Here is a 24486-nt window from a genome sequence, read left to right as displayed (position 1 = left end):
GTGGACAGCATTCTCTATTCACAGTAATATATTTCTTTACTAGCCACTCTGTTTCAGCAAACTGGTCCCTTATCTGAGATAACAATAGCCCTTAAACATTGCTTCATGTGTTTGCAGTCAAAAGAGAAAATTAAATTTAAAAAAAATGCTTGATTGATATAGGCTTGCCACATTAATGTGAGGACACTATGGGAAAAGCTAAAGCCGGTAATGAAAAATGGAAATGAAGTTATTGCTGTTACTGCGAGAGATTTCCTGAAAAATTGCTGTTACATCAACACCAACAGCAAAATAACAAAGCATGATGAACAAATGTGACCAAAACGCTCTCTATATTGCAAACCACAGCATAGACCATTTATGCTTGCAAATGTAGCATTTATTAATGGCTCCACAATTTAATCTGGGCTATAATGGCATCCATCGATACTCCGTTGTTAATATTAACTTAAAGGAAAATGTGTTGATTGAATTTTTAAACAATGGATTAACATTTAGGCCGGTAGGCCCTCACGAAGGAATGAAAACCCCAAACCTGTCGTAGGTTCGATTGAAGTAAGTTGACAGATGACACCAGCATCTTCAAAATGATTACAATTGTCGATGCTACTATAAGAACAGCTCAACAATTCAGATTCATCGCCACTGCATCCAACATCATCCAGATGGATTTCTCCGGTTCCCTCACCAAATGCTGCACCTTCACGAGATTCTAGGGCTCGAACGAAGCCTAACTGAATGCAAACTACATTAGCATCATGAATGTCCCATGCATCATCACATACAGTGCCCCATTCTTCATTTAGGAAGATCTCAACACGTCCAGCTGTCTCATTACCTCCAGCAAGACGAATGGAGCCTTCCTCTGTAGAGAATAATAACAATCGAGATTTACTACAATAATAGTCTATCTTTGCTTTATAATGCAAAACAATTAGCAAACTTGCTTAACGTGAGAACTTATTTTTTTTCTGGATGAATGCCACTCCAATACGTCAACCCGGACTCTGAAAGATTTAGCTAGTAATATATATATATTTTTTAATAATAGTATCTATAAACTCATCTGCCTGATAACACAGCAGGTAGTAGCATCCCTTTTAACAGACAAATTATTAATAGTTATGCATGAATAAGCTCATGCTCATATTAAATATATGTCATAAGTTTTAGGCTTGAAGAATGATGATTCTTGCTGTACCCTGCCATTCTCCGATCTGGTGACATTAGGTTTATGACAGTTTCTTAGTCTGGACCAGTAATGAGACGAGTCTCTCATGCTTCATTGATCACATTATCTCCTTCACAGCACAATTAAGTTTACTTCTGATTTTTCCCTCCAACACTTGCTTGATGTCACTATCCGGAAAGAAATTTCACCATCACCACCTACATATATATGCCAATAAGACATTCCAATCCATTGTACGGGGACCGTCACTAACCTTGAAATCTTCATCTCTCACATATTAACCTTTCATTATCTATTTCTTCTATTCATCTTCACCAGATACTGCAGATTTAATTTTCATTAAATAGAGGGCAATTAATTCCCGGACCCGTTTGTTTCTTCTCCTAAAAATGTTAGTTTCCTCCCCTAAAAACATTACTCTCCTCTCCTAAATCATTCGTGAGGAAAGAAACATTTGCAAGGAAACTAACAAGGTCCAGAGCCTCACGGGAGCTGTTAAGTTATGCCTGGGTAGACAGCTCATTGATATCAGATGGAAAAGTGTTTCTTAAGTTTTGGAAATAATTTCACAGCTGGGGGATGGGAGGGGGAGGGGATTAAACATAACTTTTTATATATTTTAAGGTAAGATAATGTAGAAATGCTACCATACCGTGGAATTTACAGTAGGACCTACCCTTACCCTTAAAAAAGCCGTCGTTCATTAACTCATTAGCTCAGTTCCTTAGATGAAACACGAAAAAATAATCACTGATGACCACAAAATGACATGCTTATATGTGTTACAAATTTGTCAACAAAAAATGGTTCTTTAATGGCATCAAACGATACTATGTTGTGAATATTTAAACTTAAAGGAAAATGTTTTGATTGAATTTTTAAACAATGGATTAACATTTACGCCAGTTTGCTCTCATGAAGGAATGAAAAACACCCAAACCTGGCGTAGATTCGTCTGAAGTAAGTCGACAGATAACACCAGCATCTTCACCATGATTACAATTGTCAATGGCACTATAATTACATCTCAACAATTCAGTTTCATCGCCACCGCATCCAACATCATCCAGATGGATTTCTCCGGTTCCCTCACCAAATGATGCACCAGAACGATAACCTAAGGCCCCAGGGAATCCTAACTGATTGCATACTACATTAGCATCATTAATGTCCCATGCATCATCACAGACAGTGCCCCATTCTCCATTTAGGAAGATCTCGACACGTCCAGCTGTCTCAGTACCCCTAGCAAGACGAATGGAACCTTCCTCTGTAAAGAAATAATGAACAATCAAGATTTGAAACACCAATAGTCTATCTTGTTTTCTAATGAAAACCTATTAGCCAATTTGCTTAACATTTAAATTCTGAATAATATGCTAATCACTCCACAGATTGGTAAGCCCAAACCTTAAAAGATTTAGTTCGTAATATATATTTTAATCATATTATCTATAAATTTAACCTGCCTTATTACAACAGGTAGTAGCATCACTGTAAACAGACAAATCTATTAATGTGATGCATAAATAAGCTCATGTTCATATGATATATATTTCATATGACATATGTTTATGCAACCTGCCATCCTCTGATCTGGTGGCATTATATTGATGACAGTTTCTTTGTCTGGACCAGTGATGAGGCCAGTCTCTCATGTTTCATTGATCACATTATCTCCTTTCACAGCACAATTAAAATTTAGTTCTTATTTTTCTCTCCAACACTTGATTGATGTCACAATCCGGAAAGGAAATGTCACCCTCACCACTTACATATATATATTCCAATAACTTGTTACAATCCATTGTACGGGAAACATCACTAACCTTGAGATCCTCATCTCTCACATATTAACCTTACACTTATACTCTCTCTCTTGCGAAAGAAATCCTTACCATCACCACCCATGTGTTTGATCTTATTACTCCATTCTAATCCAATGTATGGGGAACGTCACTAACCGTTAATCCACATATCTCACATATTAACCTTTTTTGATCCATTTCTTCTATAATACTTATTATCTGCAAACAATCTTGGATCTGTAGTGCTCAAAAAACATTAAGTATATGCAACTACTTGTAACGTTACTTTCCGTGTTTTTCTATTTTAATTACTAAGCAAAGTCAGCACACACAATACTGTCAATATCATAATATGTCTACTACCCCTCCACACCAATCTGACAAGTTAATACAACATGTGGTAGACGATAGCAAACTTGAGAACATACAAAGTTTACAACCACAACCCAGCAGTACTCTGTTTAGTCAGCCAGTTTTATGCAAAATGCTATGTTCATTTCAACCCACAGCAGAGAACATTTATGTTTGCAAATGTCACATTTATTCATTGCACTTCAGTCATATCAGTGTAAGGATGTAAGCAAAAGTGGAAGCGGCAAAATATGTTTGCTTTGAACGGTGATAAGGAAACAATTGCAACACACAGAGCAGTAAATATTATGCTTACATATGTTATATCAATTCATGGCACTTCAGTTTGATCTGTGTCAAGGTGTGAATAAAATGTCACCACTCCAGAGATCAACTGGATCAGCCAGGATAATGAAATGGGTCTTTCAGGTATCAGTGTTGAATACTTTTTTCTTCAATATAATTTGAGATCTCTTTTCTCTGTTATGCCAATATTATCAAATAATGAAGTTTTGCATGACAGAGTTGACAGAAATCAGGAGGTAAATTGCTAACATATGAAAGAATACAGATTGAGGCATGACAAATGACCATAACACTTACTGTGCAGTGTACTACCTGAGTTAACATTTATGTTTATCATATTATAATTGTTAAAGAAAGATGAAAAGGCATAAAAAGAGATCCTATAGGCTTCACTTGAAGATAAGCTCACCTGTAGGAGATGCAGGTAGTACAGTACTACAAACTACACCTGCATCTTCACCATGAACACAATTGTCTATTTCTACGTGTCCGCAGCTTAAAAGGTTGCTTTCATCACCAGTGCATGCTACGTCGTCCATGTGAATATTCCCAGAGCCTTCACCAAATGAAGCACTACGAGGAGCTGAAATAACTCCTGGGAATCCCAACTGACGACATACCACTGCAGCATCGCTGATGTCCCAGTGATCATCACACACTGTGCCCCACTCTCCGTTACGATAAATCTCAACTCGACCAGCTGTTTCGTTTCCTCCATTGAGACGAACTGCCCCTTCACCTGAATTGGAAAGCAAAATGTCTAGTAACCAATTTTACATTTTCAAAGGATAAAGAGAGATTTTACAAGTTTAATAACAGCTCTTCTTTTATGTAAACTTCCCCATTTAGAGGAATCTCAAGATACAGAAGCGAGACAGATTGTTTATGTACTATTACAACTCCTCTGTTATGTGGATTTTCCTCATTAAGATGAATCTCAAGATACCATTTGATAAATATTTAGGACGTTATCATTTGTAGCTACTACTCAAACAACTACTATGTGGATGATGAAATGTAAAACAAATGAAACATTTGTTTCTCAATGTCAGTTAACTCAGTGGACAGCATTCTCTATTCAAATAAATATATTTCTTTACTAGCCACTCTGTTTCAGCAAACTGGTCCTTTATCTGAGATAACAATAGCCCTTAAATATTGTTTCATGTGTTTGCAGTCAAAAGAGAGAATATAACAAAAATATGATTCATTGGTGTAGGCTTGCCTTATAAATGTGAGGACACTATAGGAAAAGCTAATTTTGGGAATGAAAGATAGACATGTAGTTTCTGCTGTTACTGAGAGAGATTTCCTGAAGAAATTGCTGTTGTATCAACACCGACAGCAGAATAACAAAGCATGATGAACAAATGTGATAAATGCTCTGCATGTTGCAAACCACAGCAGAGACCATTTAAGCTTGCAAATGTAACATTTATCAATGGCACCACGGTTTAATCTGTGTTAGGGTGTAAAACAGAAATGTCACCACAGCACAGACCAACTGGATCTCCTGATGGCCAATGGAGGTTGCGGATGAGAAGTGCTGAAAACATTCAATTTTGGGGGGATAAAAACAATATCCTGTTAGCAGTTTGTATCACAAAGATTTGTTTCTAAATTTGGTAATATTCTTTAAAATGCAGTTAGCAAACAGCAGAGTGCATGTTGTCATCATGCCCATTGAACTGAATAAGACTATGTCTTTTCATTATCTTTTATAATGTTTCAAATAATAATAACTACAGAAAACATTGACAGCTAAGTAAATTTCTAATCAGGCTTCAAGAATAAATCAATTATAATAGTAAACGTAAAGCCTCAAGTATAGCTACAAACAGCTACCCTGATGATGCCGCACTGCGATCCACTTCCTGAACTATAAAGTAAGAGTTTAAGCCAATCAAAATAGATTTATACAAACTGAATTATCTGTACCATGAGTGAGGGTCAGAATAATAAAATGGGTCTTTCAGCTATCAGTGTGGAATACTTTTCTCCTCAATAAAAGTCTTTACATTGTCTACCAGCAATATCACTTTGAGATCTCTCTCTTCTCTGTTACGCCAATATTATCAAATAATCAAGTTTTGCATGAACAGAGTTGACAGACACCAGGAGGTAAATGCTAACACATGAAAGAATGATTTAGGCATAATGAATGACCTTTACACTTACTGTTCAGTGCATTACCTGAGTTAACATAAATATTTATCACATGATATTGTTAAAAGAGAGATGAAAAACCATGAAATAGATCCAATGGCTTCACATGAAGATTAGCTAACCTCCAAGTAGTGAAGTACTACAAATTACACCTGCATCTTCACCATGACCACAATTGTCTATTGATGAGTGTCCGCAGCTTAAAAGGTTGCTTTCATCACCAGCGCATGCTACGTCGTCCATGTGAATCTCCCCAGAGCCTTCACCAAATGTAGCACCACCAGGAGCTGAAATGACTCCTGGGAATCCCAACTGACGACATACCACTGCAGCATCGCTGATGTCCCAGTAATCATCACACACTGTGCCCCACTCTCCGTTACGATAAATCTCAACTCGACCAGCTGTTTCGTTTCCTCCATTGAGACGAACTGCCCCTTCATCTGAATTGGAAAGCAAAATATCTAGTAACCACTTTAACATTTTCAAAGGATGAAGAAAGATTGTACAAGTTTAATAACAAATATTCTTTTATGTAAATTTCCCCCATTGAGAGGAATCTCAAGATACAGAAGCGAGACAGATTGTTCATGTACTATATCAACTCCTCTGTTATGTGGATGTCCCCCATTAAGATGAATCTCAAGATACAATTTGATAAATGTTTAGGACGTTACCATTTGGTAGCTACTAATGACACAACTACTTTGTGAATGATGAAGTGGAAAACAAAGAAACATTTTTTTCAATTATCAGTACTCAGTGGACAGCATTTTCTATTCAAATTAATCTATTTTTGTACTAGCTTTTCTGTTTCAGCAAACTGGTCCCTTATCTGAGATAACAAATAGCCCTTAAATATTGCTTGTTGTGTTTGCAGACAAAAAGAAACAAAAATTTAATCAATTTGATTGATTGATGTAGGCTTGCCACATACATCTGAGGACACTATGGGAAAAGCTTATGTCGGGAAAAAAAACTGGACATGTAGTTACTGCTGTTACTGAGAGAGATTTCCTGAAGAAATTGCTGTTACATCAACACCGACAGCAGAATAACAAAGCATGATGAATTTATGTGACAAATGCTCTGTTTATGGCAAACCACAGCAGAGACCATTTATGCTTGCAAATGTAAGTTATTCATGGCACCACAGTTTAATCTGTGTTAGGGTGTAAAACAGAAATGTCACCACAGCAGAGACCAACTGGAACTCCTGATGGTCAATGGAGGGTGCTTATGAAAAGTACTGACAACTTTCAATATTTTTTATTGAAGCCATACCATAACAGAAGCTTGTATCACAAAGATAAGTTTTTAAATTTGACAATATATTTAAAATGCAGTTAGTAAACAGCAGAGTGAATGATGTCAACATGCCCATTGAACTGAATGTCTTTTTCATTATCTTTTATAATGTTTCAAATTATTAATCTACAGAGAGTAATTACAAATTCTTCAAAACAGTTATCAGCATTTTGATGGAATTCAAACCACAGAGAACATTGACAGCTAAGTAAATTTCTAATCAGGCTTCAAGAATAATTAAATTATAATAGCCAAATTAAAGCCTCAAGTGAAGCGCGACCTCTGCCACAACTTCATCGATTTCAAGGTGGCCTTCGACAGAGTCTGGCATGATGGCCTTTGGCATGTCCTCAGAGAATTCAACATCGAGGAAGGACTCGTTCAAGTCATCCATTCACTGTACAGTCACTCTAGCAGTGCAGTTCTTCTGAACAACCAGCTGGGAAAGTTCTTCCAGACACTGTTGGTGTTGCACAGGGTTGTCCACTTTCTCCAGTTCTTTTCAACTTATTCCTCGAAAGAATTATGCAGGAAACTCTCCAAGACCACCATACCTCTATCTCCATTGGTGGACTGCTAATCTGCAATCTTTATTTGCTGATGATATAGAACTGATGGGAGGCAACATTAAGGAGCTCCAAGACCTCACCAACAAACTAGCTACAACAGCTGGCAAATTTGCCATGGAAATCAGCACAGAGAAATCAAAGATCCTAGTGAACAGCAGGAACAACATCAATGCTCATATCACTATGAACAACAAGGCTTTAGATGAAGTATCCAGCTTCAAATACCTGGGAGTGACTCTGACCAAGGATGGCACCTCTGCAAAAGAGATCAGGATTTTAATTGCCTCAACTACAGCAGCAATGACCAGGCTAAAGTGATCTGGAAGAGTAACCTCAACTTCTCCATCAAATTCAGGCTCTACAAGTCACTTGTCGTTTCCATCTTTCTCTACGGTTGCAAGACATGGATTCTTCTGGCTGAAAGCGATCGAGAGGCGAATCCAGGCTTTCAAGATCAAATGCCTGAGAAAACTGCTCTGCATCTTATACACCGACCGTAAGACCAACGACTATGTTCGAGAAACGGTCGCAGACCTGGTGGGCCCATATGAACCACTCCTGTCAACAGTTAAACGCCTGAAACAGGCGTGGTTTGGCCACGTCACAAGGCATGACAGCCTCTCCAAGGTAATACTCCAGGGCACTGTGGAGGGCGGTCGCAGACGTGGACGTCAGAGGAGAAACTGGTTCGACAACGTGAAGATCTGGACCGGCTTGGACATGCCAGACCTGCTCGCCACTGCTGCTAACAGATCTGAATGGAGGACGATGTCAGCATCAACCGTCTTGTCTCCCGACGACTTCACAGTCATGGGACTGAGTGAGTGGTGAACAGAGTTGACAGATACCAGGAGGGAAATTGCTAACACGTGAAACAATACAGATTGAGGCATGACCAATCACCATAACACTTACTGTGCAGTGTAGAGAGCTTAGGAGTTATAACCTGTAGAATACCAAGTTAAGCTCCTTCGATGCCAGGAATCAACACTTGCATGGTATGGGCACTCAACCAAGACTCACCCATAACCAAGAATCGTTGCAACTGAGAAACTGACAGCTGACGATAACTCTACAGAAACCATAGTGAAGGAGCAATCAAGACAATTAAGGCTCAACAGGAACAGATAAAGTAGTTGTTAAGAATTTGTCTCTGGAGAAAGACAACAACATCCTCCAAGCGGGCTCTGCTTCATGTGCAACTCACCGGACCACATAAAGAGAAACTACCCGGAGATGAAGAGAAAACAGCTAGGCCCAGTTTCCACCCAGCCAGCTGCGAATTTAAACTAGCTCCACCTGTCGTAAAGAATCGCACAGCGGGTATCTCAAATTTGATAACTGGCTCATTACTGATGCCCAGAGGTGATCCTACTTGTAGATAATTTCCCCACAAGATGTCTGATTGATACTGGTTCACAAGTCTCAACTATTACAGAATCCTTTTCCTACCAAAATTGCCTTTCAGAAGAATTATAGGGCTGGACGTACCATATGTTGGCTTTGCAAAACTGCCTGTGACATCTCTTGGGAAAAGTGTTTATGCTGGGTTTCTTGCAACCAGGGATCTTGTTGGTATGCCAATGGCTAAGCGTAAGGCGACAGTTCCTGGACTCCTGGGGTCCAACGTCTTCTAGCAGCTACGCGAAATATTGAATAACTCACCTCGGAAAGATTATTTGCAGCAGCTTCTCTCCCAAGGAGATAAGTGGGTTCATGTCTTGGCCTATATCAGGAGAAAGTGGCAGGCTCTCAGGGACGAGGAGGGAAGAATCTACGAGGTGAGGATTGGTGGTAAGGAACCGGTACTGTTGCCAAGAAGGACAGCTGGGGTAGTCAAATGCACAGTGTAGCCAGCAGTGTCGCAGATCCTTATGAGAGCCTCAAAGAGCAGCATGAAAACTGAGTGTCCACCTATAGAATGGTGTCTTCATATGCCCTACAATGGTGAAAGTGTCAGAAAATGGTAGAATTCTATCTCAAATATTGAGATATGATGTGTATCTTGTGATGTGTATCTCCTTGTGATGCTACAACTCAGAACACCAGTTGCTGTTCTGAGACCTTAATAACCCGGTGAAACCCAGTGATATGACAAAGTTTTACCAGATATTGATTTTGGTCCAGACATCACAGAGCCGGAAAGGAAGACTGTGCTAGTGATGCTTGTAACATATTGTACTGCAACCTGCAGTTTAGACCAACCACTGCCAGTCCTACCTGGGGGTTACATACCTACCGTGATCCCAGCCACCATCCTAGCCTATCTACGCCCATATATGGATTTAACAGTAAATGAGCTTATATAACAGATTGTTCTACTATAGTAATATATACACATTATTACTATTGAATACAGAGCCTCAACAACTGGAATAACCTGTCTTGTGTTATTATTACATTATAGTTATTTATTAATTATCTAACAAGTATACAATGCTATCCATGCATAAAGGAGTCTTCAGCACCAGTGAATTGGATGTGGGGTTTTGTGATAAGATTTAACACACAATTCACAACCACATGAACGGCAAGAGGTGAGAGAACACCTACAGAAGCTACCAAAGCAGAAAGTCATACAGGAGTTGATCAGCTCTTTTGCTTCACCTGTTGTACTCGTCCGGAAGAAAAATGGAAAGCTGAGGTTGTGCTTTGACCATCGAGCTCAATAACAACAAGACTCATATGGATGCTAATCCTTTGCCGAGGATAGAGGAGGCTTTGGACGTTTTGAAATGGGCAAAATAGTTTTGCAGCCAGGGGGATGTGGAGAATACAGCCTTATAATAGCACTTATATATAGCTTCCAGTTTTTGTAGTTAAAAGAGAAATTAAGCAAAAAGAGAAATTAAGCAAAAAGAGAAATCTAATTTGTAGGCTTGATGTAGGCTTGACACCTACAATTGAGGACAACTATGGGAAAAGCTAACGTAGGGAGTAAAACATGGACGTGTTGTTACTGTAATTATGTCAAAAGAGAAAATAACATTTAAAAAAAAGGAACATTTAAAAAAATGTGCTTGACTAACATAGGCTAGCCACATAAAAGTGAGGAGGTTATGGGAAAAGCTTAAGGCGGGAATGAAAAATGGACCTGTAGTAACTGCTGTTACTAAGAGAGATTTCCTGAAAAAAATTGTGGTTGTAACAATGAATGATAAAGAAATGGAGATATGCTCTGTATGTTGCAAACCAAGGCAGGTAACATTTATGTTTTAGGAATAATTTAATCCTCATCTCTTACATATTTACCTTTCATCCTCCATTTCTTCTATTCATGCTCACCAGATACTTCAGATTTACTATAGTTTAGTTACACCTGGGTAGTCAGCTCGTTATAAGATGGGTAGGTGTCTTATGTTTAGTTTTGAAAATAATTTCAGAGCTTGGGGAGGGTTGCACGATACTTGGTTTAAGGTAAGCTAGAGAAGAAGGGCTACAATACCTGTGGGAGTTACAGTAGTGTGAGAGCAGCAAATAACCCTTGTGTCTTAACTGTGGGCAGAGTTGTGGTCTGTTATATTGTCATAGTTGAGTTTGTATGATACAGAGGCTTAATCAGTATGAAGTAATTTGTGAAAGAGCCCAAAGGATATCAAATGATCCCACATCCCTCTTATTTATTCAGCATTATCAAAACAGAGTAAAATATATTGCACTGGAATGAGAATAGCTGACTGACAAACAAACCTACATTAAAGGATAATTTGAAGCACAAAATCAACTTTGATATATTGCAGACCAATACAAACCACTCCATCTGCCGAGGTGGTATTTAGATACCACTTTTAATTTTGGAAAAATTACCCTTTAAACAGCTGTGGTTTATCAACTTTATCAACTGAATATACTCAGATCACTAGGCCTACTCCTCAGATGAAACACAAAACTCAAAGTGAAGAACAATCATATGGTGATATCAAAGTGACATGTTTATAATCTGAAACAACTTTGTCAAGGAGAAATGGTGTTAAAATGTCATCCAAGGGTGCTCTGTTGTTAAATATGAACTTAAAGGAACATGTTTTTACTGAATTCTTAAACAATGGAATGAGGGTCTACAGGCCTTCATGAAAGAATGAACAAACCATACCTGGTGTAAGTCTATCTAAAGTTTCTATACAGATAACACCAGCATCTTCCCGATGATTACAATTTTCGATGCTATTATAAGAACAGCTCAACAGTTCAGTTTCATCGCCATTGCAACCAACATCATCCAGATGGATTTCGCCGGATCCCTCGCCAAATGCCGCACTGTCACGATACTTTAGGGCTCGGTCAAAGCCTAACTGCCTGCAGACTACATTAGCATCATTAATGTCCCATCCATCATCACAGACTGTGCCCCATTCTCCATATAGGTAGATCTCAACGCGCCCAGCTGTCTCATTACCTCCAGCAAGACGAATGGAACCTTCCTCTGTAGAAAAATAATGAACAATCAAGATTTGTTACACCAATAGTCTATCTTTAATTCTAATGATATCCTATTAACCAATTTGTTTGCCGTGAGAACTTAACAAAAATATTCTGAATAATTTGCTAGTCATTCCACAGATTGTTAAACCCAAACCCTGGAGGATTTAGTTAGTAATAGATGTCACCACCCAGAGAGGAAATGTCACCCTCACCACCAACATTCCAATAACTCATACCAATCCATTGTACAGGGACCATCACTAACCTATAATCCTCATCTATCACATATTAACCTTTCATCCTCCCTATTCTATTCATCTTCACCAAATACTGCTGATGGACTCTTCTATTTAGTTAGGGGCCCATTAGTTTCCGGAACCCAATTATTCCCTCCCCTTAAAATATTATTCGGGGAACTCATGAGGAAATCAACAATTTTTAGGGGAGCAAAAACACGTTTTCAGAAGAGGAAACTAATGAGTCCGGAAACTAACGGGGGGCCATTAAGTTTTGCCTGGGTAGAAGTGTAGAAGTTGGATATATCTGTATATAATTTAATTGTTAATCTTGGACTGTACCTCAAACAGTCCAACAGGAGTGTACACAGAAGCCTTGCTCTCTGCTACGAAAGGATCCCATCAATACTATATTCACTACCTGTCATTACATTAGGAGATTTATTACTGTTTACCATTTAAAACACTAGCTGATCATGCAACTGTTCTAATTGGAGGCTCTCTCAAAAGGACACTAACTTTACTCAACTATATATATAACCTGTGGAACTGCTTACATTTCCAAGTTCTTTTGGATAAACATCGAGTCTGGAACTTTGGGGGAACCTAGCATGGGATTATACCCTGCGTGACTGTGCCTACAGAACAGAACAGTGAATCTAATTTGGGGTGATTTAGACTTTCATTTATTTTAACCTCTGTGCGTTTATATTGTGTAAGGATTTGTTTGCGTATACATGTGTTTGTGTGATTGAGAGAGTAGCCATTGCGTAGAAGCAAAACTGTAAGTTCAATCATTCCTTCCTCTTTAATTCGACCAATTATATGACAATCGGATTTACGATAACCGATTAATTTCTGTGACAATCGGCCGATGCCGATTACCGATTATTTCATCATTTTCGTGGAACTGGCCTAAAGTATGACTTAGTGTTATGCATGATTATCAAGTTCTAGGCCAATACAATCAAAGATGTAAATGAACGACTTAACATTTCACAGTAAGATGGAGTAAGTCAAGAACACTATAATACATACATGGGGGGGGGGGGCTGTACGTTTATAACGAGGAGTTATACACACAACACAGTTATTGGCAGTGACTACAGAAGGGGAAAAAATAGTAGCCATTGGCTAACGAAATGAAAAAAAAAAAGTTAGGGACAGCTTCTACAACTGCTATTAAAAGTTTTCAAACCATTATCTGTGTTGCAAATCCAACGTAAATAAAGTGAAAAGTATATCGCACGTAAATAAAATATTCGTTATTTCGTTAGCTGATATCGAAATATATAATCTGATATAAAAATAATGTGCAAAAGTAAGTTGGCCTGACAATTCGATCCTAGCAGGATCGAAACTTCAGGCCAACTTACCTTTACACATATTCTTACACAGGCTCTTAAGTGGATAAGCAGTTGCTAACAGTTTTATATTGTTATGAAAAATAAAACAATCCCGAATGTTTGCTTCAAGTTTTCAATGATTACCGTCTGAGAGGTAAAACTTCCGATCGAACGTTGATTCAAAAGATCATACACGGGTAAGTCAATGGTGCTTCTCCTCTCCATTGACTTAACTACATGTGGGAGAAATCACACACTAAAGTCCCATCGACTTTGTCGCAAGTGTCGCTGGAAATCAGACTTGCTTTTAGTCTGTTGCGGTAAGAAGTTTAGTTACTACTGTGAGGGGTTGTTTTACCAAGTATGGTACATTTGGTCAGGGAGAAAAGTTGCTTCGGGTTTTTCGCAAAAATATGCGTAAGAATCCTTGCCTAATCACAAAATATGTAATGCAGTAGAACTACTGAGGACTGTCGCCAAAAATGTTAAGCGATTTTTCTGAGTAACTGGCGCCTTGATTTCATCATTTTATATCCATTTGTAAAATCTTTGTCGCATTTTCAAACTGAACAGTTATGAAACTCAACTGTTCTTCAGCCAGACTATCCGAATGTACGTAGAACTCAAAATGAACAAAGCCTAATGTTATTGTTTTCACTTTCCAGTTTTCACCTACGGTGAAACGGCCAAGGTGGTTCAAATGTATATTGATTTGGCTTTTATATTTAGTCGAGACAATTAATCTTTCTTATCAATCGTTAAACATGATAACAGGAGGGTTTGTTAGATGCAAGAAGCGAAGTGAAAAAATAATAACGTCGTCCCCCTGAGCTTACCGCGGGTATACTGTATGACTGGCTAGTACATCCAAGAGCATTAGTACAATCTCGCGTTAAGAACTTGCGATACAATTACACTGTAGATGAGCACACCTTCCCGGCTTTAAATAGCGTTGAATCGAATGACCTACATTCTTTTCCCGCTGTGGTTTTAGGGAATCAAAAGCGAGGCAAAGTACAATCCTTTATTTGAAATGTAATAATCGGTTCCAAATAATCGGTAGCGCAATGGATTTTGCCGATGCCGATTATTTACCGATTGTCTGATAACCGGCCCGATCCGATTGTCTAACCGATTATCGGTCGAAAATTAATCCTTTTCTACACATGTAAGAATAAATATTCAATATTCATAATTTATGCTGAACATATTGGACTTTTCAGATATATGTGAATCTGTTGCTGTTGAAATCTTGTGTTCAAATATAATTTACTCTATAGTGTACTTAGCAAGCTACAGTTTCTTATATTTTTATGTGTTCATCTGTCTTCCTCTTGTAGGGACACTGAGTATTATAAAATCCAATCAAACTCAAAAGGTGGAACATCCCTTACATATGGACTACGTAGTCTAACACAGAGATCATTAGCTAATGAAAACTGGTTGTTATAAAGTAATTTAAGGAACATGCTTTTTGATTGAATATTTCAAACAATGCATTTACATTTAGGCCAGCAGGCCTTCATGAAGGAATAAAAAAACATACCTCGCGGAGGTTCGTCTGAAGTGAATTGACAGATAACACCAGCATCTTCCCCATGATTACAATTGTCGATGCTACTATGATAACAACTCAACAATTCAGTTTCTTCGCCACCGCATCCAACATCATCCAGATGGATTTCTCCGGTTCCCTCACCAAATGCGGCACCTCCACGAGATTCAAGGGCTCGAACGAAGCCTAACTGATTGCAAACTACATTAGCATCATTAATGTCCCATGCATCATCACAGACAGTGCCCCATTCTCCATTTACGTAGATCTCAACACGTCCAGCTGTTTCATTCCCTCCAGCAAGACGAATGGAACCTTCTTCTGTAGAGAAATAATGACCAATGAAGATTTGCTACAATAACAGTCTTTGCGTTCTAATTTCCTTAATGTAAGAACTAATATGCTAGTAACTTACACAGACTAACTCGTAAACACAAAACCTTTGAAGATATTGTCACTAACATATATTATTATCTTAATATCTTTAATCTGCTCGTTTACACAGCAGGTTTTAGCATCCCTTTAAACAAACAAACTATTGAAGTAATTCCTTAATAAGCTCAGGTTTATACCACATATAGTTGACAGATGGAGAATCCCCAGAAAATGTTTAGAGACTTCTTCTTGATGAGTGTTAGAGATCATTATTGTATGTTCATACATTCAGTAATTATTCACTCAATTATCTGAAACTTGAAACATTGCACTTTCACCAGTATGTAACACATACATCAAAAGGTTCAGATACTCTGTCGTCTCTCAACTACCATTTAAAACAGGTCAATCATAGTATGAAATAATTTCTTCTCTACCCTTGCTACATAAACATAGATTTACAAATCAGGTCTCCTGGGACTGAACTTATCCCCATTTCCAAGTAGTTGGATAAACGTTTTGTAATGAATGTTGTTCATTTACAAAAGCAAGTACATTGCTGGTGACGATCTGTAATCATGTCTGAGCAAGCAAGCAAAGACCCAATTCATAGGAGGGACATAGAAGGAACATTCTTGCTGGCTGTGCTTCAGAGTAAGAAGGTGATGAGGATGACATTGGCAAACAATATTTATTACACAATTTCATTCCTCTGTTCTGATGTGGAAGAATGAATCCACATCAGCTAACAGAAATACAGTTGTTTTGGGTAGTCCAATATACTGAACTGTCAAACAGTGGTCACCGATGAGCATAATTTAACAAGGATAAATGCTTTTACTTCAGAGCCCTTTACCCAAGCTCACTATTAAAGGAACTTAAAGTCACATATAAACACATAAATATCTGGGATTAATTTGGAGGATCCGCACCTTAAGGATGGTGCCTTTGAAAACGTTTAACAATTTGTGCATCCTAAAATTTGGAACAAAAACTGATGACCTTTATCAATTGAATAGTTGAACCAAACTCACCTACGATTGGGGATTTAAATAAATCCTCTGTTAGACAGAGACCTGAATCCGATGAAGGGAGTAACGAACAATCTATATCAGGAGCAAAAGTCAGATTAAGATTCGACTCCAATTTTTGGATACATTCATTCAGTCCAGCTTCACACAATTCTCTACAAGGATATCCAGAAATGCCTGTGCTGGGACACGGTGGAGCTAACTGTAAGCACATGACCTGGAAAAATGCTGCAGGGCAACCAAGAGGTATTATTGGAGCAAATATTAATTTTGCTTCTTCCTTTGCCTCTGCCTGTGTCAGATGGCCAAAGGTGTTTGGATACTGGGTGAGACTGTAGGGCATATCTGCACACATTGGAAATGCCAGTTCCTCGCAGTTTCCAGATGGTGGCTCTTGTGTGGGATTAACTGCAATATAAAAAAATTGCTATTAAAGACTGCACACTTTTCCAAAGGTGTAAAAATGTGTAACATCCTTTTTTTAACTTACAAGCTGTGATGTTGATTTATTTTCTTTACTAACGTCTATGATACATGAGTTATCTTTATATTAAAGTAATAAATAAATTAGTATCTGATTATTTTAAAGGATACAAATTTTGAAAAACCCTTCAATGCCAGAATAATGACAACATGCAAAAGTAGGTACAGAGCTCTAAGACTCATACCAGGCCTAAGCTTGTTTTGTTTCATTGACTAAAAATGACCATTAAATTCCACCAAATAGAACATCAATGGTGTTTCAGTTCAATTGACTGTTGCAAAGTGTCTTGTAACAGCCATCTATCATGGTTTATGATTCAACACCATGAAAGGAAACTATTCAATATTTTCTGATAACTGATATTAACTCAGTTTTAGAAATTATTGCCTGTGTTAACTCTCTGCTCTTATTGCTTTTATTGTGACATAAGGAACTTTTAACCAGTGCATTTCACTAAGAATAGTAGCTTTATCACTGACAAGTATTGTATGCTGTTGAGAGAAGAGTTATAGTCATGCTTACCAACTGACCAGTTGTTTCAAATAAGTTTCTCTTTAACTTATACTTATACTTGGTTACCTACAATGACAGTGAATGTTATTACATACTTTTTCAACTGTCTTACAATGTCGGCATTTTTTCACTTACCAACTATTCGTTGTAGAATTCAATGAAGTTCATTACAATTGGTGCCCACAATAATTTGTTTACTACATAGCACAGCTATTTGCCATAGTTATACCAGAATCAAGGACTTAATGAATTCAAATTTAACATAATTGATATGCATGAAAGCTCTGTAAAGTTTAGTTAAACTTCCTATTTCAACCAACCAAAAGAAACAATTCATGTTTAGTAGCAGGTAAAAAAAATCAAAATCACAGCATACGATTGACTGATATATGTCCACTACGTTTACAACAGATGTCTTTCTATTTCTAGGTCTTCATAACAGACTAGACCAATACTGAATTTACAATCATACCTTCTTCTGTCAGCTCATAACAGACAACACCTGCATCTTCTCGATGACCGCAGTTAGCTTTTGATTCATAGCTGCATTCAAGAAGGTTACCCTCACTGCCAAGACATTCCACATTATCTAACAGGATTTCACCTGTTCCCAAACCAAAGAAAGCATATCTGGGGGCAGACAATGCTCCTCCAAACCCCAACTGGAGACAGACAACTTCAGCATCTGTAAGATCCCAGAGATCATCACAAACAGTCCCCCATTGGCCATTAAGATAAACCTCAACTCGTCCAGAAGTAGAGTTACCTTCTATCAGACGTACATCTCCATCGATGGGCTCTGGGAAAACAACAATTAGTGTGCTTTGTGGGCGATAGCGGAAGTGTTGGGGGGGGGGCGGTGTTGGACACACACTTCTTCTTGATATGTTACAGCGCTCACCTTATAGTTGGTTACCTACAAGTGGCTCATTTCCATCAGCAGACTCTACAGAAGAAAACCAGTTATCAAACAGAGATCTCACAACGCACTCTGTTATGTTACAAAGTGCTCAAACTCAGTTATGTAACAAGCATCTTAAACTCACATATCATGAATTGTATTTGTGGGTTAATTATGACCAACGCTATGGTTATTGATAGTGTGGACTTTCATAAAATCTTTTGATTAACAGAATAGGCTGATTTGGAAGTATCTTAACATAGTAAATATTGAGATTATTCAGTACCATTTTGATTGAATTTTTAAACAATGGATTAACATTTAGGCCAGTAGGCTCGCATGAAGGAATGAAAAAAAAAACCAAACCTGGCGTAGGTTCGATTGAAGTGAGTGAACAGATAACACCAGCATCTTCAAAATGATTACAATTGTCGATGCTACTATAAGAACAGTTCAACAATTCAGTTTCATCGCCACTGCATCCAACATCATCCAGATGGATTTCTCCGGTTCCCTCACCAAATGATGCACCTCCACGAGATTCAAGGGCCCGAGCGAAGCCTAACTGAATGCATACTACATTAGCATCATCAATGTCCCATGCATCATCACAGACAGTGCCCCATTCCCCATTTAAGTAGATCTCAACACGTCCAGCTGTCTCATTACCTCCAGCAAGACGAATGGAACCTTCCTCTGTAGAAAAATAATAACCAATGAAGTAGCTACAATAATCGTCTTTGCTTTTTAATGTTATTAAATTGAGAGCTAGTATGCTAGTAACTTACACAAACTAACTCGTAAACACAAAATCTGTGAAGATATATATAGTCACTAACATACATTATAATCTTAATATCTTTCAAATTAATCTGCTCGTTTACATAGCAGGTTTTAGCATCCCTTTAAGCAGAAAAACTATTGAAGTAATGCCTGAATAAGCTTAGGTTTATATCACATATAGTTGACAGATGGAGAATCCCCAGAAACTGTTTAGAGACTTCTTCTTGATGAATGTTAGAGTTCATCAATGTATGTACATTTATTGGTTCTTTGATTACTAAAACTTGAAACATTTCACTTTCACCAGTATGTAACACATACATCAAAAGGTTCAGATACTCTGTCGTCTCTCAAGTACCATTTAAAACAGGTTAACTATAGCATGACATAATTTCTTCTCTTCCCTTGCTTCATAAACATAGATTTACAAATCAGTTCTCCTGGGACTGAAGTAATCACAATTTTCAAGTAGCTGGATAAACGTTATGTGATGAATGCTGTTCATTTACGAAAGCAAGTACATTGCTGGTGACGATCTGTAACCATGTCTGAGCAAGCAAGCAAAGACCCAATCCACAGAAGGCACATAAAAGGGACATTCGTGATGGTTGTGCTTCAAAGTAACAATGTGATGAAGATGACTTGGCAAAAACAATTATTAAACAATGTCGTCCTCTGTTCTGATGTGGAAGAATGAATCCACATCAGCTAACAGAAAAACAGTTGATTTGAGTAGTCCAATATATTGAACTGTCAAACAGTGGTCACCTATAGCATAATTTAACAAGGAAAAATGCTGCTACTTCAGAGCCCTTTACCCAGGCTCACTATTAAAGGAATTTAAAGTCACATATAAACACATAAATATCTGGGATTAATTTGGAGGATCCGCACCTTAAGGATGGTGCCTTTGAAAACGTTTAACAATTTGAGCATCCTAAAATTTGGAACAAAAACTGATGACCTTCATCAATTGAATAGTTGACCCAAACTCACCTACGATTGGGGATTTAATAAATCCTCTGTAAGACAGAGACCTGAGTCCGATGAAGGGAGTAACGAGCAATCTATATCAGGGGCAAAAGTCAGATTAACATTAGACTGTAATTTTCGGATACATTCATTCAGTCCAGCTTCACACAATTCTCTACAAGGATATCCAGAAATGCCTGTGCTGGGACACGGTGGAGCTAACTGTAAGCACATGACCTGGAAAAATGCTGCAGGGCAACCAAGTGGTATTATTGGAGCAAATATTAAATTTGCTTCTTCCTTTGCCTCTGCCTGTGTCAGGTGGCCAAAGTTGTTTGGATACTGGGTGAGACTGTAGGGCATATCGGCACACATTGGAAATGCCAGTTCCTCACAGTTTCCAGAGGGTGGCTCTTGTGTGGGATTAACTGCAATATAAACAATTTTGCTATTAAAGACTGCACACTTTTCCAAAGGTGTAAACCTGTGTAACATCATTTTTTTTTCTCATACAAGCTGTAATTTTTTTCTTCATTAACGTCAATGATAGATGAGTTATCTTTATTTTAAAGTAATAAATTAATTAATATCTGATAATTTTAAAGGATACACATTTTAAAAAAAACCTTCAAAGCCAGATTAATGACAACATGGAAAAGTAGGTAAAGAGCTTTTAGAATCATATCAGGCCTTAGCTTGTTTTGTTTAATTGACTAGAAATGACCATTAAATTCCACCGAATAGAACATCAATGGTGTTGCAGTACACTTGACTCTTGCAAATTGTCTTGTACCATCCATCTATCATGGTTCATGATTCAACAACATAAAAGAAAAATATTTAATATTTTCTGATAACTGATATTAACTCAATTATTGGAGTACTTAAGTTTTGGGTGCTAGAGGAGGTGTTGGGAAGAGGTGGTGTAGGACACACTTTCCATCTTCATATGTTACAGCACTTTTGTTACTTATACTTGGTTAGCTACAATGACAGTGAATGTTATTACATACTTTTTCGACTGTCTTTCAATTTCGGCATTTTTTCACTTACCAACTATTCGTTGTAGAATTCAATGAAGTTCATTACAATTGGTGTCAATTGGTCACAGCTATTTGCCATAGTTATACCAGTATCAAGGACTTAATGATTTCAAATATAAGATGATTGATATGCTTGAAAGCTCTGTAAAGTTTAGTTAAACTTCATATTTCTACCAACCAAAAGAAACAATTCTAAGTCTTCATAACAAACTAGACCAATACTGAATTTACAATCATACCTTCTTCTGTCAGCTCATAACAGACAACACCTGCATCTTCTCGGTGACCGCAGTTAGCTTTTGATTCATAGCTGCATTCAAGAAGGTTACCCTCACTGCCAAGACATTCCACATTATCTAACAGGATTTCACCTGTTCCCAAACCAAAGAAAGCATATCTGGGGGCAGACAATGCTCCTCCAAACCCCAACTGGAGACAGACAACTTCAGCATCTGTAAGATCCCAGAGATCATCACAAACAGTCCCCCATTGGCCATTAAGATAAACCTCAACTCGTCCAGAAGTAGAGTTACCTTCTATCAGACGTACATCTCCATCGATGGGCTCTGGGAAAACAACAATTAGTGTGCTTTGTGGGCGATAGCGGAAGTGTTGGGGGGGGGGGGGCGGTGTTGGACACACACTTCTTCTTGATATGTTACAGCGCTCACCTTATAGTTGGTTACCTACAAGTGGCTCATTTCCATCAGCAGACTCTACAGAAGAAAACCAGTTATCAAACAGAGATCTCACAACGCACTCTGTTATGTTACAAAGTGCTCAAACTCAGTTATGTAACAAGCATCTTAAACTCACATATCATGAATTGTATTTGTGGGTTAATTATGACCAACGCTATGGTTATTGATAGTGTGGACTTTCATAAAATCTTTTGATTAACAGAATAGGCTGATTTGGAAGTATCTTAACATAGTAAATATTGAGATTATTCAGTACCATTTTGATTGAATTTTTAAACAATGGATTAACATTTAGGCCAGTAGGCTCGCATGAAGGAATGAAAAAAAAAACCAAACCTGGCGTAGGTTCGATTGAAGTGAGTGAACAGATAACACCAGCATCTTCAAAATGATTACAATTGTCGATGCTACTATAAGAACAGTTCAACAATTCAGTTTCATCGCCACTGCATCCAACATCATCCAGATGGATTTCTCCGGTTCCCTCACCAAATGATGCACCTCCACGAGATTCAAGGGCCCGAGCGAAGCCTAACTGAATGCATACTACATTAGCATCATCAATGTCCCATGCATCATCACAGACAGTGCCCCATTCCCCATTTAAGTAGATCTCAACACGTCCAGCTGTCTCATTACCTCCAGCAAGACGAATGGAACCTTCCTCTGTAGAAAAATAATAACCAATGAAGTAGCTACAATAATCGTCTTTGCTTTTTAATGTTATTAAATTGAGAGCTAGTATGCTAGTAACTTACACAAACTAACTCGTAAACACAAAATCTGTGAAGATATATATAGTCACTAACATACATTATAATCTTAATATCTTTCAAATTAATCTGCTCGTTTACATAGCAGGTTTTAGCATCCCTTTAAGCAGAAAAACTATTGAAGTAATGCCTGAATAAGCTTAGGTTTATATCACATATAGTTGACAGATGGAGAATCCCCAGAAACTGTTTAGAGACTTCTTCTTGATGAATGTTAGAGTTCATCAATGTATGTACATTTATTGGTTCTTTGATTACTAAAACTTGAAACATTTCACTTTCACCAGTATGTAACACATACATCAAAAGGTTCAGATACTCTGTCGTCTCTCAAGTACCATTTAAAACAGGTTAACTATAGCATGACATAATTTCTTCTCTTCCCTTGCTTCATAAACATAGATTTACAAATCAGTTCTCCTGGGACTGAAGTAATCACAATTTTCAAGTAGCTGGATAAACGTTATGTGATGAATGCTGTTCATTTACGAAAGCAAGTACATTGCTGGTGACGATCTGTAACCATGTCTGAGCAAGCAAGCAAAGACCCAATCCACAGAAGGCACATAAAAGGGACATTCGTGATGGTTGTGCTTCAAAGTAACAATGTGATGAAGATGACTTGGCAAAAACAATTATTAAACAATGTCGTCCTCTGTTCTGATGTGGAAGAATGAATCCACATCAGCTAACAGAAAAACAGTTGATTTGAGTAGTCCAATATATTGAACTGTCAAACAGTGGTCACCTATAGCATAATTTAACAAGGAAAAATGCTGCTACTTCAGAGCCCTTTACCCAGGCTCACTATTAAAGGAATTTAAAGTCACATATAAACACATAAATATCTGGGATTAATTTGGAGGATCCGCACCTTAAGGATGGTGCCTTTGAAAACGTTTAACAATTTGAGCATCCTAAAATTTGGAACAAAAACTGATGACCTTCATCAATTGAATAGTTGACCCAAACTCACCTACGATTGGGGATTTAAATAAATCCTCTGTAAGACAGAGACCTGAGTCCGATGAAGGGAGTAACGAGCAATCTATATCAGGGGCAAAAGTCAGATTAACATTAGACTGTAATTTTCGGATACATTCATTCAGTCCAGCTTCACACAATTCTCTACAAGGATATCCAGAAATGCCTGTGCTGGGACACGGTGGAGCTAACTGTAAGCACATGACCTGGAAAAATGCTGCAGGGCAACCAAGTGGTATTATTGGAGCAAATATTAAATTTGCTTCTTCCTTTGCCTCTGCCTGTGTCAGGTGGCCAAAGTTGTTTGGATACTGGGTGAGACTGTAGGGCATATCGGCACACATTGGAAATGCCAGTTCCTCACAGTTTCCAGAGGGTGGCTCTTGTGTGGGATTAACTGCAATATAAACAATTTTGCTATTAAAGACTGCACACTTTTCCAAAGGTGTAAACCTGTGTAACATCATTTTTTTTTCTCATACAAGCTGTAATTTTTTTCTTCATTAACGTCAATGATAGATGAGTTATCTTTATTTTAAAGTAATAAATTAATTAATATCTGATAATTTTAAAGGATACACATTTTAAAAAAAACCTTCAAAGCCAGATTAATGACAACATGGAAAAGTAGGTAAAGAGCTTTTAGAATCATATCAGGCCTTAGCTT

The 24486-nt window shown here is 37.8% G+C and overlaps 1 protein-coding gene across 1 annotated transcript in view; it reads right to left on the bottom strand.

Moving 5' to 3' along the window:
- Positions 1–24486, bottom strand: part of LOC139977344 (scavenger receptor cysteine-rich domain-containing protein DMBT1-like) — a 51329-nt gene that overhangs the window by 7099 nt on the left and 19744 nt on the right. Inside the window, exons 10-21 of the mRNA XM_071986636.1 lie at positions 23812–24216; positions 22399–22728; positions 21601–21927; positions 18930–19259; positions 18135–18461; positions 16669–17073; positions 15251–15580; positions 11794–12123; positions 5946–6266; positions 4067–4396; positions 2133–2462; positions 536–865 (exon numbers count right to left, since the gene is read on the bottom strand). Coding sequence (XP_071842737.1) covers positions 536–865; positions 2133–2462; positions 4067–4396; positions 5946–6266; positions 11794–12123; positions 15251–15580; positions 16669–17073; positions 18135–18461; positions 18930–19259; positions 21601–21927; positions 22399–22728; positions 23812–24216 — 4095 coding nt within the window. The remainder of the gene's footprint in view (positions 1–535; positions 866–2132; positions 2463–4066; positions 4397–5945; positions 6267–11793; positions 12124–15250; positions 15581–16668; positions 17074–18134; positions 18462–18929; positions 19260–21600; positions 21928–22398; positions 22729–23811; positions 24217–24486) is intronic.

Source organism: Apostichopus japonicus, chromosome 2, assembly GCF_037975245.1.
Source record: "Apostichopus japonicus isolate 1M-3 chromosome 2, ASM3797524v1, whole genome shotgun sequence".
Taxonomy (NCBI): Eukaryota; Metazoa; Echinodermata; class Holothuroidea; order Aspidochirotida; family Stichopodidae; genus Apostichopus; species Apostichopus japonicus.
This window is presented reverse-complemented; position numbering and strand designations above follow the sequence as displayed.